We start from the raw sequence: 16,528 nt of genomic DNA, 5'->3' as shown, positions 1-16,528 counted from the left end.
GCCACATCCTCCGCTGTCAGCAGTCTGTCACCCGAGTTCTGCAGGATCGAGCCAGCTCAAATTTTCCTTCTGCTACGAGAGAAGCATTTTTAACCACTGTGTGAGAGGGAAGAGAGGCGGCAGTTACACCTACCCTTCGGGCTTTGCAATTTCCATCCCTCCTGTAAAGAACCTCTGTCTCTGAGGGTCCTACAAAGGATGACAGAGCAAAGCTAAGTGGACTCAGCCTCAGCGCTGAGTTGAGCGCTGATTGTGCTTGAAGTGCTTCCAAAGGCTTGGGCAGCAGGGAAAACATGGCACAGAAACATCCTGCTGAGTCACACGGTATCCAGACACCTATGCAAACATAACTCCCTAATTGCCATTTTTCAGCCTCTGTATATTAAAGTGAATTTGGTCTGGAATCAGCCGTGACACTGTTGTGACCTGCTAGCCTACAAGATGAAAAAGCAGCAGCCATCATACTATATTGTACAAAACGTGTAGACAATATATTTTGTAAAGAACTCACACTCTCCTTACACTTATGCAACATATGGCTTAATTATTTTCAGCGCCTCAGGGAAAAGGCAGTCTATCTTACATTTAAAATTATCACATGCAAATTTTAACACTGGTCCTGAGTTGCAGATAAATCATTTTATTTATACAGAAGTATCAGTAAAGTGATTGTTTCTCAGAGATAAGGTGACCTTATCCACATGTAAATATATACAGTTGCTAAGGTACTCTCCTGTTTAAGTTCAACCTTTTAGAACAAACTAATCTTCTTGAAGCCCCATTGGCTTCTTCAGAAATCTAATTTAAGATTAACTGCTGACCTTTTCTAGTCTTAATTAAAACATCATGAATTTACATCTTGTATCTTGCTACCAGTTGACAATTTCTCTAAAAAGTTCAGCAAGCCACACCACTTTGTGACCCAAATGCTAATCAAACAGCACATTGTCAGACAATTGCCAATGCACTTTCATTTATTCCTTCACTCCATAAATTCAGTGATGTTCAAGCTACCACAGTCATTTAACCTGAATTGAGTGGGAAAAAATTGGACAGAAAATTTCACCTGTGACACCTGTCAGTTTAGGAATCTCTAGTATTTTTACACTTGCTAATTCTTCAGTCAAAAGACAGATGATTTTGCACATTATAGTTAATTTGAAAAATCAGTATTATCAAGTCTTCTTTAGGAAAAAAAGATTGAATAGAAATAACCTGTCTCCTTGTCACTGCTAAAGCTGAAAGGAGGACTGAAAAATTATTAATGTGGAAGAATATGGTCAACTTGTAAAATAAAACACATTTATTTCACAAAGATTAACTTAAAAACCCCATAAACTCCATACACTGAGCAGATCAAAACCGTTCCTCATTGCATTCATAATGCTAATGAACTAAAATTGATATAAAAAACAGCGAGTAGATTGTCTCCTTACAATGAGGTAGTCAAAATATTAGAAGAAATCAATCTTGTCCTCTAAATCATATACTACTCTGAACAGCCCAAATAATTTAACAGGCTATATGTAAAGTCTGCATGTTTTCTCACTATGATGTAGAAGGACCATAGTTTATATATAGGTCAAGAACTATCTTCTATAGCCCAGTGCCCGAGAAATGGGTCCCAGAAGGACAAGGACAGGTATCGTCCTGTAAGAGACCACAAGCAGCCATCAGTTTGTCTTTAAAAAGGATCCAAAAAATAAACCGTTGGCAATTCCTTTTGATAGCATTTCCCTTCTCTGAAGGGGACCAAGCATTTTATACACGATAATAAATATGCCTCAACATCATTGCAACTTTTGTTCTCAGCAATGTGTGCCTATAAAAGCTAAATATCTTCTATCACTACAGATTTATCCATTCAGGCCAAGACGAGCTATTTGATTCCCTAGGATTATTTTTTTTTTTTTTTTTTTTTTTTTACGGTGCCACTTTTGAAATGGCATCTGCACACTAGAGAGAGGTTATCCATCTCCAGAGCTATAAATCCAACACTTCTTACAGGCACTAAACTTATAGATGTGAAAAATACCAGCTCTGTCCTATTTTGGATTCCAGGATAGACGGATACCATTCAATATGTGTTTAAAGTTAGACAGCCACCTTTGGTCAAACAGTTTCTGTTACTCAACGGTATAGGGAACTGTCATGCAACAGCAGAGGAGGTAAACTGAAAAAACCTAGAAATGCCTAATTAAAAAATATACAATGGAAATTGGAGGAGCTAGCACATAAATATTGAAGTTAAAATCTGTTATGATGACTAATTTATGCCCCGTGTTTGTATGCTAAAGTCAGGCTGAACCTTGAGAAGTTTTTTCAGATCCTAATTTCACCTCTTGTGTACCAACTGATTTTTCTAATCTAAACAGATTTTAGTCTACTAAATCATGTCCTAGACTTCTTGTGTTAGAATGTGGACATCTCCTTTGCAAATGAAAGTAAAAGGCCTGAATGAGTCACCAAAGGACAATTTCTGTAACAAGAGTGGTACATCAGCTTTGCAAATAATTCGTACAAAATGCTTAAAATGTGTTCCATTTCTTATAATGTCATGCTACTCCTCCCACAATTTTATCTTTTCATCACAGCACTTTGCAAAGCTATGCATAGCGGCTGAAGAACATACCACAAAAGGATTGATAAATTACTTTCTTTTATTAGGAAGCTAATTCCATCACTCTATTATTTCACTCTCTCTTTTTTCTTAACAGAAATTGCAAATGTTGTTAGTTAATTATATCACTCAACCTGGACCAAAACCTGAATAGATTTATAAATACAAACAACATAGCAGAAAGAAAAGACTGTTGTCCCTTTTACAGAGATAGAGATTACTACTTCATTTTATCACTCCAAGAGTAAATGCTTTGAGGTCTAAACAAAAGCTTAAAAATTCTGGAGATAGTGCAATTTTAAAGTATTATACCATAACATTTGGCTACACACCATACTGTTTCTTTTTTACTTATGCAATGTATATGTATTAACTTGAGAATACAATACAAAAGGAGTGAACACTGATTCTACTTAGACACCGGCAGGTAAGTCTGAACAACCATTGAGAGAAAGATTGCAGAAAATAGCTCAAGTGCTCTGTCTACTCTTCTTACTAAAAGAACAACTCAAAAGATCAGAACCCTTTTTAAATAGCATGGGAGGCCAAGGACAATAACATACTCTATTTCCAGAAAAGTTGCATTCAGTCAGTCAGTCAAGCTACATATACATACTGTGAAAGTCAGTGCTCATATTGTTTCCCTGTACCAACAGTGAGCAATGGAAGAGAGTTCCCCATCAATCGACAGCTGAGCTAATTCCCAAAGCTGAATGGCAAGTGCTATTTACCCCGGCTCCAGTAAAAGTTGCACGTCACTATGCCACTATTAGAACACGAGCTAGTGTCTTGGCTCACCACTGAGCCGAGAAGACATATTAGTTTGTTTGCAGCCAGCTCAGTCTCTAAGGGCTACAGTTTTTCAGGTATGCTTGCCCACTGCCTGCCACTAGAGTGTTATGTCTACAGTTAGCAGAAAATCCCAGTTAAGAAATTATAGACTGAGAGTTGTGAGTGGTGGGATATCTCTAAAGGCACAAAAGATAATGTAAAAGGAGAGAGTTGAGATTTTTTTTCAACAAAAAGGGAAAAGCTACTTTTATATACAGAATTTTTCAAAAGGAAGGGTCAACGTTATTCAATTCCCATGTAAAAATAACCAGAGAACAAATATGAACTTTTCTTAGGTTCCCCTTTCTGTAGCTGCACAACTAAAAAGTCTGTCTATTTCGGGTCTAAATGGCTTTTTGCTTCAAAACATGCATTAATTAATATAGGTTCAGAAAAAGATAAGCAAAGAACAGGAGTAGGAATGCAGCATATGAATAAAAGGATCACAGGGAACAGAGTCTTGAGAACAGAACATAGCTATGTGAATTTAAAGTTCTGCGTCGTGGACAATGTATTAAAAAATAATATGACTGTTAATTTTTCTTCTTGCCTGCTTCGGATATCAAAGAATATATATCTAATTAAATTAATTTTAACATTTTCATTCCTACTCTGTGTGAGTTAAAACACATAGATAACTGTAGTAGTAAGAAAACTAAAGTCTGATTTTTCTGTCACCTGCATCTAATGCTGCCATTCAAATATATGTGATGTGTCTAAATGTTATGACCCATTAAAAATGAAGCAAGAATTCAATAAGCTACACAAGATTAGTTTTGCTAATATTGTTGGCACTAAATGGGTAACAATAAACACGTTACTAAAAGAAACAGATTGTAATCTTGCACTAAATGAAGGCATTATGAACCAGGCTTATTCCCTTTCGTCAAAAATGCAATCAAATGCTTTTCAAATTTATCTGCTAGAGAAAACACATTCAGGATTTATTTAATTAACAATCATAAAACTTTCTTCTTCCAAGATTTTAAAGCAAAGTTGAAACAATATAACATTAAGCCATAATTCATTTGGGATAGCACAGGTCAACAATATTAAATAGATGCCATAAAGAAAAGGCATTAAAGAGCTCAACTATAAAAGAAGCCTTATTATACCGAGCCCTTACTGTTAACCTAGAACTTGAAACTACATTGCGAGAGAATAGAAAGGGGAAAGAAAAGTAACTTCTTCCAAACATGGATAAATGCTAAGTGGTGCTTTGAATAACTGGGAGTTACGTTTCTTTTAAAGGAAGAGTACTCCAGTAGTTGGCCCTTTCCAGGACTTCGTAGCTCGCAAGAAGGTACTTGAAATAAATTTCTTATTGATTCTGAAAAACACTTTATCAAGACTAATACTTTCTACTTAATCATATTGTAATATTAATATATTTATTATACAATGCAAGTGACTACTCCATATAAAAACTAAAAATTAAGTGTGATCAATAAAAATGTGAAGTAAAATCTCCTGCAATTTTTGTATCCCCTGCTGGAAGTAGCTTGTTTTATTACCTCAGCTGTAGTACGGGCTTCATGTGTCACTGGGTGGAGTCTACCTGAAAGTACCACCGAAATGAGACCTTGCTGCCCAGCTCTAGCGGTCAAGGTTAATTCATTACAAGCCAGAAGACGGTAAGTAGCAATGGATGAACTTTGTTATGAAACTGTGGCTAACTTCACATTTTTGTAAACACATTTAGGCAGGAGACCAGAGGGTATCAGAAATCCCAGTGACAACTGCTGCCAGTAGGTATGGAGAAAGATGGGGAGATTCGCCTGGGGCTACATGATTACAGAGGCCATTGGCAGCTTATGCTGACAATTTCATCTAGAGTGTAAAAGAATGTTAACAAACAGCTCCTCGGGGGACCTCCAGCTCAGTGCAGATGGCTAAGCCTGAGATGCAAATGCTGCACGGAGGGGCTAGGCTGCTCCATCAGGCAGAGCCTGGACTGGTCGTCTTCCCTGGGGTTCACGGTGCCTGGAGGGAACGGAGTCCTGACTGGTGCATGAGGTGCATGGCTGTGTGGCAGAAATAAAAGACTAGCATAGAAATTGCTATCTCCTTGGTGCTTAGCAAACAGATTTTAGATTTTATGTCACTGGATGGTGTGGTTCTGTTCTTGTGCCCATCCTGCCCAGGTCGCTCAGGACATCCTGAAACAGGACACTATTCATTACCCATGTTATGCTAATGCCCCAGCAGAGTAAAGCAGCAGGCTGCTATGTAGATATTATTTCTTTTAAAAAAATAAAATTAAATAAAAAATAAATCAAGAACAAGAAAGAGGCATGCAGGAAGGGACACAACATTCCAGGAAAACTATCCCAGTGCCTTGTTACTGATGACACAGTAACAGAAAGTGCCTTTTAGGAAGAGAAGATGAGAGACTGGTTTTGGGCAAATGAGTTACAGGAGGACGGTACAGAGAAGGGCAAAGACAGAGATACAGAAGGATTTGACAGTGTACTTGCAAACTTGGTAAACAGGAAGGTGCGTTTTGATTAGCAGAAATGGACAAATTCACAGAAGATTTTGAAGAAAGAAAAAAATTATCTGCCTGATAACTGCCTGGGAAAACATGGTAGAATTCTCATGCCACTAAAACCACTGACACATTTCATCTGACTCCAGTAAGGCTCCTATTCAAACCCACAATTTTCAAAATGCTTCGTGTGGCATTTCCTCTACCAGGAGAGACAGTAAGTGCTTTGTTGTGCACCAGACTTCATACACATTTGAATTCACCTTATTTTTTTAAGAGAGCATGGTGTTTGCTGATGAGTAATCATATGGGTTTATGCAGCATTTCTGATAGCTGATTCCATACAGACATTACTTTCTTTTTGTTGTGCTAGTCTCTTTTTCTTTAAAAGCAAACAAATTAAAAGAACTTCAAGTTATGCAAATAAGAATGACATTTGTTGCTTTCCTTTAATAAAGAAGAAAGCAAAATCTTAATGTAAGAAAAACACCATTATTTTGTGCTGCTGAAGATGTTTGCTGCCTTACAGCGACAAAGGTTTGCCCAGAATAAAGCAGTTCTTTAAAAGAAACCCTAAGCTTGCGAAGTTCAACACATTCAAATAATTCCACAAATTCAAAATTAATTTGGTTAATTTACAAATATATTTAGATATGTGCTTATCAAAATATTTGGATAATACCAAGGTAAGCAAGACATTTCAGAAAATAATCTAAATTTACTTTTTAAATAGAAACATTATAATCTTTTTCCATTCTGTGAAAACTTTTTCCTCTTTTAAGAGTCAAGGATATTTGGACAGTTCTCTCATATGTGCTAATTTCCAAAAACTTCGGGATTCTCAGGAGATCTGTAAGCTGCAGTTGAAAGCTGTTTGGACTAGAAATAGTATCACATTCTACAAACACACTAACTTGAATGAAAAAGGTCTTTACCAAGAAGACTTCAGAAATGCTTCCTAACAGCTTCGGCTGTTGCAAACAAAGTTAATGCTACTCAGTATACTCACCAAAGACTGTCCTAGCAGGTACAGATTCTCTGTTCAGCCAGAATGACACTTGAGAGAGAATGACAGTCATGATACAGGGTAGGTAAGTCTGAATGACAAAATAACCAATTTTTCTCTTCAAGTGAAAATGAGCCGTCATTACTGTATATTCACCTAAGGTCCCACAAACAAACAAAACACAATGAAACAAAAGTTATGACCTTGAGAAAATCCATTTCTTTGGCAAAAAAAGTTTGGTACAGTTACGAGAACCAAATGTGCTGGGGTTAAATTGCACAGAACATATTTTGTAGTAGGCAGCATCCTACAGAATATAAGAAAGTTTCTGAGTAAAACTACATCTTATTCCCACTGATCTCCAGGAAGGATGTGTTCAGGAAGTTAGAGGAATGCGGTATGCCCTAAGAACTTCAGTCCTGAAGACTTCTGTGCATAAGAAACTCTCTACATTCACTCAAAGCATCCTAAGAACTTCGTCTACAGTCAGAATCACGGTAGTCTATCACACGTAGCAACACAGTCTAGAGTCAGGTAGAATAATCCAGTATTATGGACAGGCCAGTAACATGATGGAAGGAAGAAAATGGTTGAAAACAGCATACTTTACCATTTAGGAGACACAAAGTATCATTTATCATATGAATTAAACAATTACCCGAGTCTTGGGTTACAAATATTAGGATTCAATACTGGGCTCCAGATACCATTAAAAAACCAGTCACTGGGGAGAAGTTCACTTGTGCTATCACAGGTTACTTATTAATTTTAAAGAATCAGTAAAGTGCTGCTATATGTTACTTGTACGTTGGTAAACTCTGCCTAATAGCTCACATTTTGCAACAGTTTTTTTCAGTAGCCTTCTAACACCAGAATCAATGTCTATGTTATTCATAGCCGAGTGAGTGCCTTTTTCTTCAAAATATCTTTTACTAACCTGTACTTGATTTAACTGTCTCTTTTCCAATTGTTTGGCCTAAAAGATCATACTGATTCAATCTTGAACCATCTGGTGCCACCTGCACTGAATCTGAAGCATTGTAAGTCCAAATGTATGTCACCTCTGAAGTTGTGTATGCATCTGTGGGAAATAAGATACAATATTTTGTCAGCAATTTAAATTAAACAGCGTCCATCAAAAGTCATAGAATTAGAAGAGCTACTTATTTATTTAAAAAAAAAAAAAACCAAAATAAATTGATGTGGTAAAAAAAATGTCTGGACATTTAAAATAGCTTTACTGTAGGGTAAATGCCTATTGCATCATGGGAACAAGGCAGTCATTTGTGATCTTATTAACCACAATTTATTGCTATTAAATTACAAACAACATCTCTTCTACACTGTTAAAATAACTTGTCAGAGATTAGATATTATAGATATCCTAAAACTGGTGGTAAACCAGATGAAAAGAAAAACAATCTGCAAGATTTAGGACACACAACATTTTTGAAAATTCATTCCTATATTGTTCTGACTTTCCATTGTCCTGACTTTCCACTTTGGGAGTGTATTTTAACCATTTTATTATTAGCTGAAATTCATACCTAAATATGGGAAGCCAGGTTCAGTGACAATGCCCTTAAACTTGTAGTGGCTCTGTGCCTTGCCCTGCGTATGCTCTTAAATTCACTCCTTATTCATGGCACCTTTTTGTGAGTGCTCTCTCAGCACGTTCATGATCAAACACACATTTATTCTAGGGACTGTCAAAATAAACTAGAACTAAAGCAAATTAACACTGTATTTTGGGTATCATTAATGCCTCTTCAGTAAATAAGAAAGAAAAAAATTGAGTATGTCTTGCGAGTTTTTCCAGTCTAATACCCTGCTATCCAAATGGAATATGAAAGGAAAAGGGTAAACCACTGAGGGAAGAAATTCTGTGTTCATTTTGATTGACTGAGACAAGCCCACTTTAAGTTTTATACCATAACGGTAGTGAAGTGAAAAAGAAAAGCAACATTTCTGTTGGGCTGCAAACATTTTCACTTGAGAAATCTCTGGAGGCCCAGAAAGAAGCTTCTTCATGCAACTATCCATAAATTGCATGACTAAAAAAAAAAAATCTAGTAGGTGGATAGCATGCAGAGATTTTTAACACTTCCCTTCTACCGTTCCGGCTTCCTGCAGGAAGACCTGTGCTTTGATGCAAACCAGCGGTACTGCCAGTTGCCGATTTGTCCCCATCCCCGCCACTGTGGGCTCGACTTTTTGATGTGGGTAACGAAAGGCAATCTATTAAGCTACAGCTTCTCCAATACATTCAGTTTGGCTTTTCTCTTGTGTACAACAAAAAACCCGAGACATTCATACAGGCCAATGATCCTCCTAGGAATGCAAGATTAGCAGTGTGTGAACAGCTGTGACAAATATACACGACTGGCAGACTTGCCTCAGTTAAACCCAAATCCTCAGGATTCCTGCTTATTTTCATCATTCAAATTCTATCCCAGAATAAAAGCTGAAAAATGCACAGTAGTCTAGAAATGAGTTCTAGGTAAAGAAATAAAATGAGTGCGAAGCTGTTCAAAATGAACAGAAGTAAGTCTCCCCTGGATATGTCAACAGGCTGGAGCACAGGTGACAGAGCGAAATGAAAGACAGTTTTTCTAAAAATCACATTGCTCACGGTTGGAATTTTCCTGTTAAAAAACAGCAATTATGGACAGAGAACAAAGAATGAATTAGTAAGGGGGGAAAAAAAAAAAGAGAAAAAAAACAAAAAAGAAACTGTTCAAACAAAGACTAATATACCTAGTCAGAAGGGTTTCCAACTTATGAATGCAAATGAAGTCATATTATAAAGTAGCTTTTCAGCCTGAGTATCAGTTTCATTATTACAGGGTTTTTTTCAGTTGTTTTAAGGCTACATATGAGTCTTTTTCCCTACGACACCTTATAAATCAAATACAACTCGCTGAGCACATATATGTAAATAGTATTAGTCAGTAGGTGATTTCAGCTAATGTGTCTGCTGTTAGTTAGTTAAGCTGTATTACGTATTATAAATATAATATTTAGGAGGCGAGAAAGGCTCCATGATACAAATATTATTAATTCTAATGATCTTTTTATCTCCATAGCTAAGATTTCCCTCTAGTGTGGAAACACAGGCTTGGTTTAATTTGCACCAAACTCCAAGGAAAGGGGATATGTCAGGGTTATGGAAAGAGTATGCACAGTGCTCTGACAATGTTCATTTGGTTGAGATGTCCTCAGTGGCAGCATATCACCTGTTTTGTAATTTGTGGTGGCTGCAATTAATGTAAAATCAGCCAAAATTTAAAGGTATTAACCAGTTTTCTCAAAAAGACATGCCCTTTCCTGGGCCCAGCAGAGAACGTAGGATGCAGCCAAATTAAAAAAAGAAAACCCTTCAGTATACAAAATGCAAGAAATATATATAATGTGATCCTAATTCATGAAGAAGAATAATAAAAGCTGTAATATAGGTAAATGAAGTTATGCTGCTGTTAAAATAATACTAGTGAGATCTAAGTGCACCTATCTAACACGGAGATGCTCTAATGAGTAATATTTTTTATCACAAGAGGCCATTTGGCGTTGCCTTCATTGACTAGGAATGTAAAAACAAATATCATTAACAATAAAGAGAAAGTAAGTATTTCAATAAATGAAAATAAACATTCTTTGAAGTCTTTAATTTGCTTTTCGTTAATACACCACGTGTATTCTACACAGGATACATGGACCCAGGTCTGCATTCATCGGTATGGTTTGCTTGCCGGCATAAAAGTAGATCAATGCAGTGCTGACTTTGGTGCATAGTGTTGTTAACTGGAGTCAAGAAAGCTTTAAAATACATTTGAAGACACAAGACTGGATAGCGAAATGAGGTTTCAATGTGTCAGGTTACACGTTTTTTGAAAGTACCATCTTGTGTTTTAAATCTCTCATGTAACAACATACTGAAGCAAAGTGATGGTGAGCAATGTTAGGTGTTCACTAACCAAAGGCTGTAATTCTGGCTATACTTCTCGTTGTATACTTACAGCTGCCAAATTTCAGTGGGCATGAGTGAGCATCCATAGGGAAGTCCTCCAAGTGCATTGGACATTCAGCTTGGACTGTAAGCCTAAAAGGCAAAAGACCACTATGCATTTAAGTCAGTTAGCAGGACAAGAAAATCAATTCCACAGAAATGAACAGAGTTCATGCTGATTTAGGAGATGAAACCGAAATGTTATATTAAACTAATTAAAATTTAAATCAGCTCTTGCTTCTTCCCTTTTATGTGTTCCTTTGGAAGGCATTGACTTACCACATCAAAAACCTGAAAGACCTGACCTCAAAACTATGAGGAAAGGCCATTTAAATGAAAATATAAATTATGTAACTGCAGGTTGTTAAGAACAGTCATTTTCTGCTCATAGTATTCTGAGGTACATGTGTGATTATATGGCTCTCAAAGGCTCATTACAAAAGCACATAAAATAGTTAATCTGCCAAAGGACTGTGCTCCACAGTTTTCTGAATTTATTTTTTTTTTTACAGTTTGAATAAAAGATGTAGAAAAAAAACCTACTTGTGTTCTTTCAAAAGATTGCTGCTACTCATTCTCCATGTTAATTGTGATTATTACTTTTATTTATGTGTAAGCATGACAGTATGTTAACAATGCATTCACTTTTGCTCATTTTGTGAAAGAATCCCAGCAATATCCCAGTATCAAATATGGGGTTTAATACAATAAAAAGATAATTTAAAACAGTTTGAAGAAAGTTTTTGACAAATTTTTATTTCCCATTATTACTAATTAAATAATTTTTTTAAAAGGCTCCATTTCTGCTTCCTATCCTGTAAGTCTCCTCTGGGTGGAGATTTTTTTCTGGATGTCTTTGCTCCTCTTCATCCAGCCTCAGACATCAGCTACATCCTCCTGTACTCTCAGTGGTTCATAGTCATTGTATTCCCCATTATGTTCTCTCACCCTTCCACCCAAAATTATTCCATATTTATATCCCCCCACTCCCCTGGAAAGTTCTCCTGAAGTCAAGGGGCAGAGAGAGACAAAAGTCAGCAAATAGCTGAAGGCAAAGGGAAGAACTGCATGAGCCTCTGATCTAATTCACACTACCATTTTAAAAAGATACAGATTAAAAATGGCTGTTTAAAATCTAGACAACGAAAAGATTACACATCAATCTCACACCCTCAGAAGCAACATACCTACAAGTCAGGAAGTTATGAGCAAGTCATGAAAATGCTTAGCTAATTCTAGCTGACATGACCCATCTTGTTTTCAAAAAAAATTCTCTGTAATGGTTTCAAACAGTATTTCCTATTATTTATAGCATATGATTATAATACCTTCTGGAGGGAGAGAATTTCAGTCAGTTTATACAGATACAAGCTCAAACATTGATTTGAGCCCAAGCAAAAATACTGTAAATGGGGGTCTCTATTTCCAGCAAACTTTTCTGAACCTGTCCAACTGCCACATCATTCAATGTCATCAGCAGTCTACCTATGAACACTCGATACTATAAGGGTTTGGGTGTTGTAGAGTAAATCAGGCTTAAGTAAATCAGGCTGGTACGGCTGCATGGAAAAAATTGCACAGCGCATGTTTGCTTTACAGCTCACGTTTTATGTCTTACTTAGGCTGGGGATTTTAAGCTTACATTCACAACAAATTCAATTTATTAAATACTCTCAAAGAAAAAGAAAGAAACTAAGGGTTTCTGGAAATTTGGATAAATTTAAAAAAAACTCCTATACGTAACATTATTGCAAAAAGAGTAATCAAAGAAGAAATTAGTTTTATAAAAATGCTGCTTATGCATACATGATATTTATAATTTTTCGTAAATTATTTTCTAAGCAAATTTAGTACATTTTACCAGCTAAATGTTTATCTTAGCTGCTAATAATGAACAGGATGCAAAAATTAAAACTCTAAGTAAAATACTGTAACTAGATATGAAGAAACGGTTATTACAGAGCAAGACATGTTTTCCCTGTAGTTCTTGCTGGAAAGAATTTGAGGCTTTACTAACCCTTTCTTCTTCCTTATTATGTTTTATACTCACTGATCTTAACAATGAATTTGCCGAAGGGCTCACATGGTCAGTACAATGGGTGCAGTAACAGGCAAAATTCATATGCTATTTTAATCGTTCCAAGATGGAGTTGGTAAACTTTGAGTATTTTTAAAAATTCTTACACAGCGATTCCCATCTGAAGGTCTCCAAGCACTTTATGCAGGTGGTCAGTATTTTTTAATACATTACAAAGGTAAGAAAACTGAGGAACATGCAGGAAAACTGATATAACTCATAATCAGCTAACGGACTTGTAACAGAGTTGGAAACGAAACGTACGTTTTCCTAGCTTTCTTTCTGCTGGGACAGAAATGAAACAAAGGAGAGTCCTCCTGGAACCTTACTTAATTGTTATCTGGAAAAATCACACCAAGAAATAGCTTGAGTAGCGAACAGATGAAAAGACTTACCTCATGGTGTACAAGAGAGTCCCATCATCTTGGATTCGTAGAAGCTTGTTTGGCATAGTCATGTTATGAGCCACTGACTTCTTCCCATTGTGAAAAAATGTGTCTGGGGTCCAGATTTTGCTGGCCATTAAGTTGTTCAACCGAAGAATGTTCATTGGGCCCTTAAACTTTAATCTCTCATCCTTCCATCTCTGACGGAAGAAAACATCTATTGTGTATTCCTGTAATGGAATAAGGATATGCTTTTTTTTTTTTTTTTGACACAATGAAATGTTAATCTGCTTTTTGAGGGCCAAAACAGAAAAACTCTGGTTGCAAAAATTCCTCTGGTAAATACTGTGAAGGGAGAACAACCATCACACAAAATTGTATAATACTGAGAATAATAAAACAGAAAGACAACTTATTAAGGGTATGACATTCTCCTTCATGACTGCTGTTGTTTGCATATCGAACCCTTCCAATATTTAGATTTCTGTACCTGATGCACATAGTATGTGACAAGGGTAATTTCAATAAACACAGCTATTTTACATTAAGACATAACAAAAAATACACAGAAGGATATTAAATAGTTTCTGCAGCAGATGCACCTGAAGGAGAGAAATCTAGCATTTCAAGAGCAGAGAGGGTGACTGGAAGGATGGAAACATAAAGGGTACAAGATATCCAGGCAGACTGATATAAGTACGATTTTTCAAAGGGGAAATTAAGAACCTGTAGCGGTATGGACTTTATTAACAAAATTCCATAGGTAGGGAACAATAGCTGATGATTAACAGGTGACGCACACTGTCTGCTGAACTTTACTCTGATGCCTAATCTTGGGAAGGAAATATAGTCTGGAGGAAAGGGTGCAAGTGAAAGCAGACTGGTGACCTAGACCAGATGCCTGTTTCACCCAGCACCGGGTATCCAATCTGCTGGGTTTTTTTGCTGTTCTAAACAAACAAACAAACAAAAGATACTGATTAAACATTGATAATGTAAATTCATGAACTAAGTTCAAATTGGAACTGTAAATGGATTGAGTGGTTTGCTACTGCCAGCACAGCATATAAATTGGAAATGGAAGAGCTTAAAAACTTCGTTGGAAGCAAACTGTATTCTGCGTGTTGGTAAATGCTACCTTGGTACGAATTCAGTTTTGTCAGACAGGTGCAAAATGGACCCATGGTTTCAAAATATTAATATGTTAAAACAGCCTGTACTACTGCAATCACTCTGCAAATGCTAGTTTACGTAACCCATTATCAAGTAAATTATCTTTGAATGGACAAGTCCTGATGAAATTCAACTAATATAAAATATTCGAGTGATTTCAACATAAGAGTGATTTCAAGGAACCTATCAGCCCCATCTCTTTCTGCCGGCTCCCTTGTGCGCTGGTTAACAAGGCCTGTGTTTTTTCTCAGTCAATCATCCAGTGGTACAAAGGAGCGCGACAGCCCTTCTCAGCTCCTTCGGTCTGGGAGCCCAGGAGCTGCGAGGACCTTTTCCAGGTCAGGGCCAGAGGCTGAGGCGAGCATGTGGAATAAAGGAAAGAGAATTCCGTCACCTGAAGGAGCATGGCAGGGGCAGGAGAGATAGCATTAGGAACTGTGACAGGTGCTCGGGAAGATCTTTTCAGAATGGTGTAATGGGATACTTATAAACTACCCTGACAAAAACCACAAGCCCAATTTTTAGCTGTATCAAGAGGTCTTACACTACTACAATACAATTTTGTCATTTTTCTAATTAAAGTTGTAGTTACTTAAATATTAAATAAAACGTAACACTACAGTACACTGAAAATTAATTTGCTTGGGTTTCTTTAATGTCTGTTGCTATTATCTCTAATAATATTTTAGTAAACATATCTGTGAAATACAAATTTATGAGCTTCTAAAACATGTATTTCTCTGACATTATACCCGATTTTTTACCTGTCTTTCATCACTGCCAGAGACACTGCCTCATGACAAGCAATTTGCCCATTTCTCTGTGATAGAACACATAGAATTGTCCTGTTTTATTTGCTGATTTATATGTTGTTTTATTTGAAAAATATCATGCAACTTAAAATCTCATTTACGAATTCCAAGTTATCTATCAGTTCAGTTATAGATGAGGGAAAGCCACAAAACGCATAAAATCATGGAGGACCAGAGCAGCAGGAACAGTGTGCTTGAAGCAGGGGGAATATATGAAATCTGGCTAGAAATACTGGGTAATTCAAGGAAAACAGTTGCCCATAAAACCTCCTTGTGGCTTCTGTCTGAGGGGCTTTGCCAGTAAATCATTGCTATGTATGAGAAGATTGATGTTTGAGGTATAAAGAAGTGGAAAGAAGAGCCTGACGGAGTAAGCCTTTGAAATCCCGCTGAAACGCAACAGAAGTGAGTGATAAGTTCTACAAGTGCCGTTGACAAACAGCCCCTACACATAAATGATTAGAATATAAATCTTAAGTTTTTGTAACAAAGAATTTCAAAGGTCCCACTTCTTCACTGTCTTCCAACACATAAACAAAGAATTACAGGAGATATAAAAGAGAAAAAAAGCAGACATGAAATGCCACTAAATCAAAACAGCAACATTTCAAAAAAACCACATCTGATGCATGGCAACTGTTTAGGAAGCGGAATAAGCAGGCGAGAATCTGAGCTGCAGCCTTGAAAGATCCCACTGACAAATCTCTGACTGATCCACAGGTAATCCTATCTCTTTCTTGCAATTTTCACAGAATCACAGAATCACTAGGTTGGAAAGGACCTTCAAGATGATCAAGTCCAATCATTAATCCAGCGCCACCATGTCCCCTAAACCATGTCTTGAAGCACCACGTCCACAAGTTTTTTGAACACTTCCAGAGATGGTGACTCCACCACCTCCCTGGGCAGCCTGTTCCAAAGCCTGACCACCCTCTCAGTGAAGAAATTTTTCCTAATACCCAGTCTAAACCTCCCCTGGCACAACTTGAGGCCATTTCCTCTCATCCTATCACTGGTTACTTGGTAGAAGAGACCAACACCCACCTCACCACAACCCCCTTTCAGGTAGTTGTGGAGAGCGATAAGGTCTCCCCTCAGCCTCCTCTTCTCCAGACTAAACAACCCCAGT

At 37.0% G+C, this 16,528-nt stretch overlaps 1 protein-coding gene across 1 annotated transcript in view; it reads right to left on the bottom strand.

Annotated features, from left to right (window-relative positions):
* Nucleotides 1-16,528, bottom strand: part of GABRA2 (gamma-aminobutyric acid type A receptor subunit alpha2) — a gene marked incomplete at its 3' end in the record, with an annotated part of 59,201 nt that overhangs the window by 5,631 nt on the left and 37,042 nt on the right. The window contains exons 4-7 of the mRNA XM_081999160.1: nt 13,424-13,644; nt 10,962-11,044; nt 7,883-8,026; nt 6,949-7,101 (exon numbers count right to left, since the gene is read on the bottom strand). Coding sequence (XP_081855286.1) covers nt 6,949-7,101; nt 7,883-8,026; nt 10,962-11,044; nt 13,424-13,644 — 601 coding nt within the window. The remainder of the gene's footprint in view (nt 1-6,948; nt 7,102-7,882; nt 8,027-10,961; nt 11,045-13,423; nt 13,645-16,528) is intronic.

This window comes from Phaethon aethereus, assembly GCF_964289735.1.
Source record: "Phaethon aethereus genome assembly, chromosome: 4".
NCBI classification, from domain to species: Eukaryota; Metazoa; Chordata; class Aves; order Phaethontiformes; family Phaethontidae; genus Phaethon; species Phaethon aethereus.
Note: the sequence above shows the minus strand (reverse complement) of the source record. Positions and strands in the feature narration are given on the sequence as shown.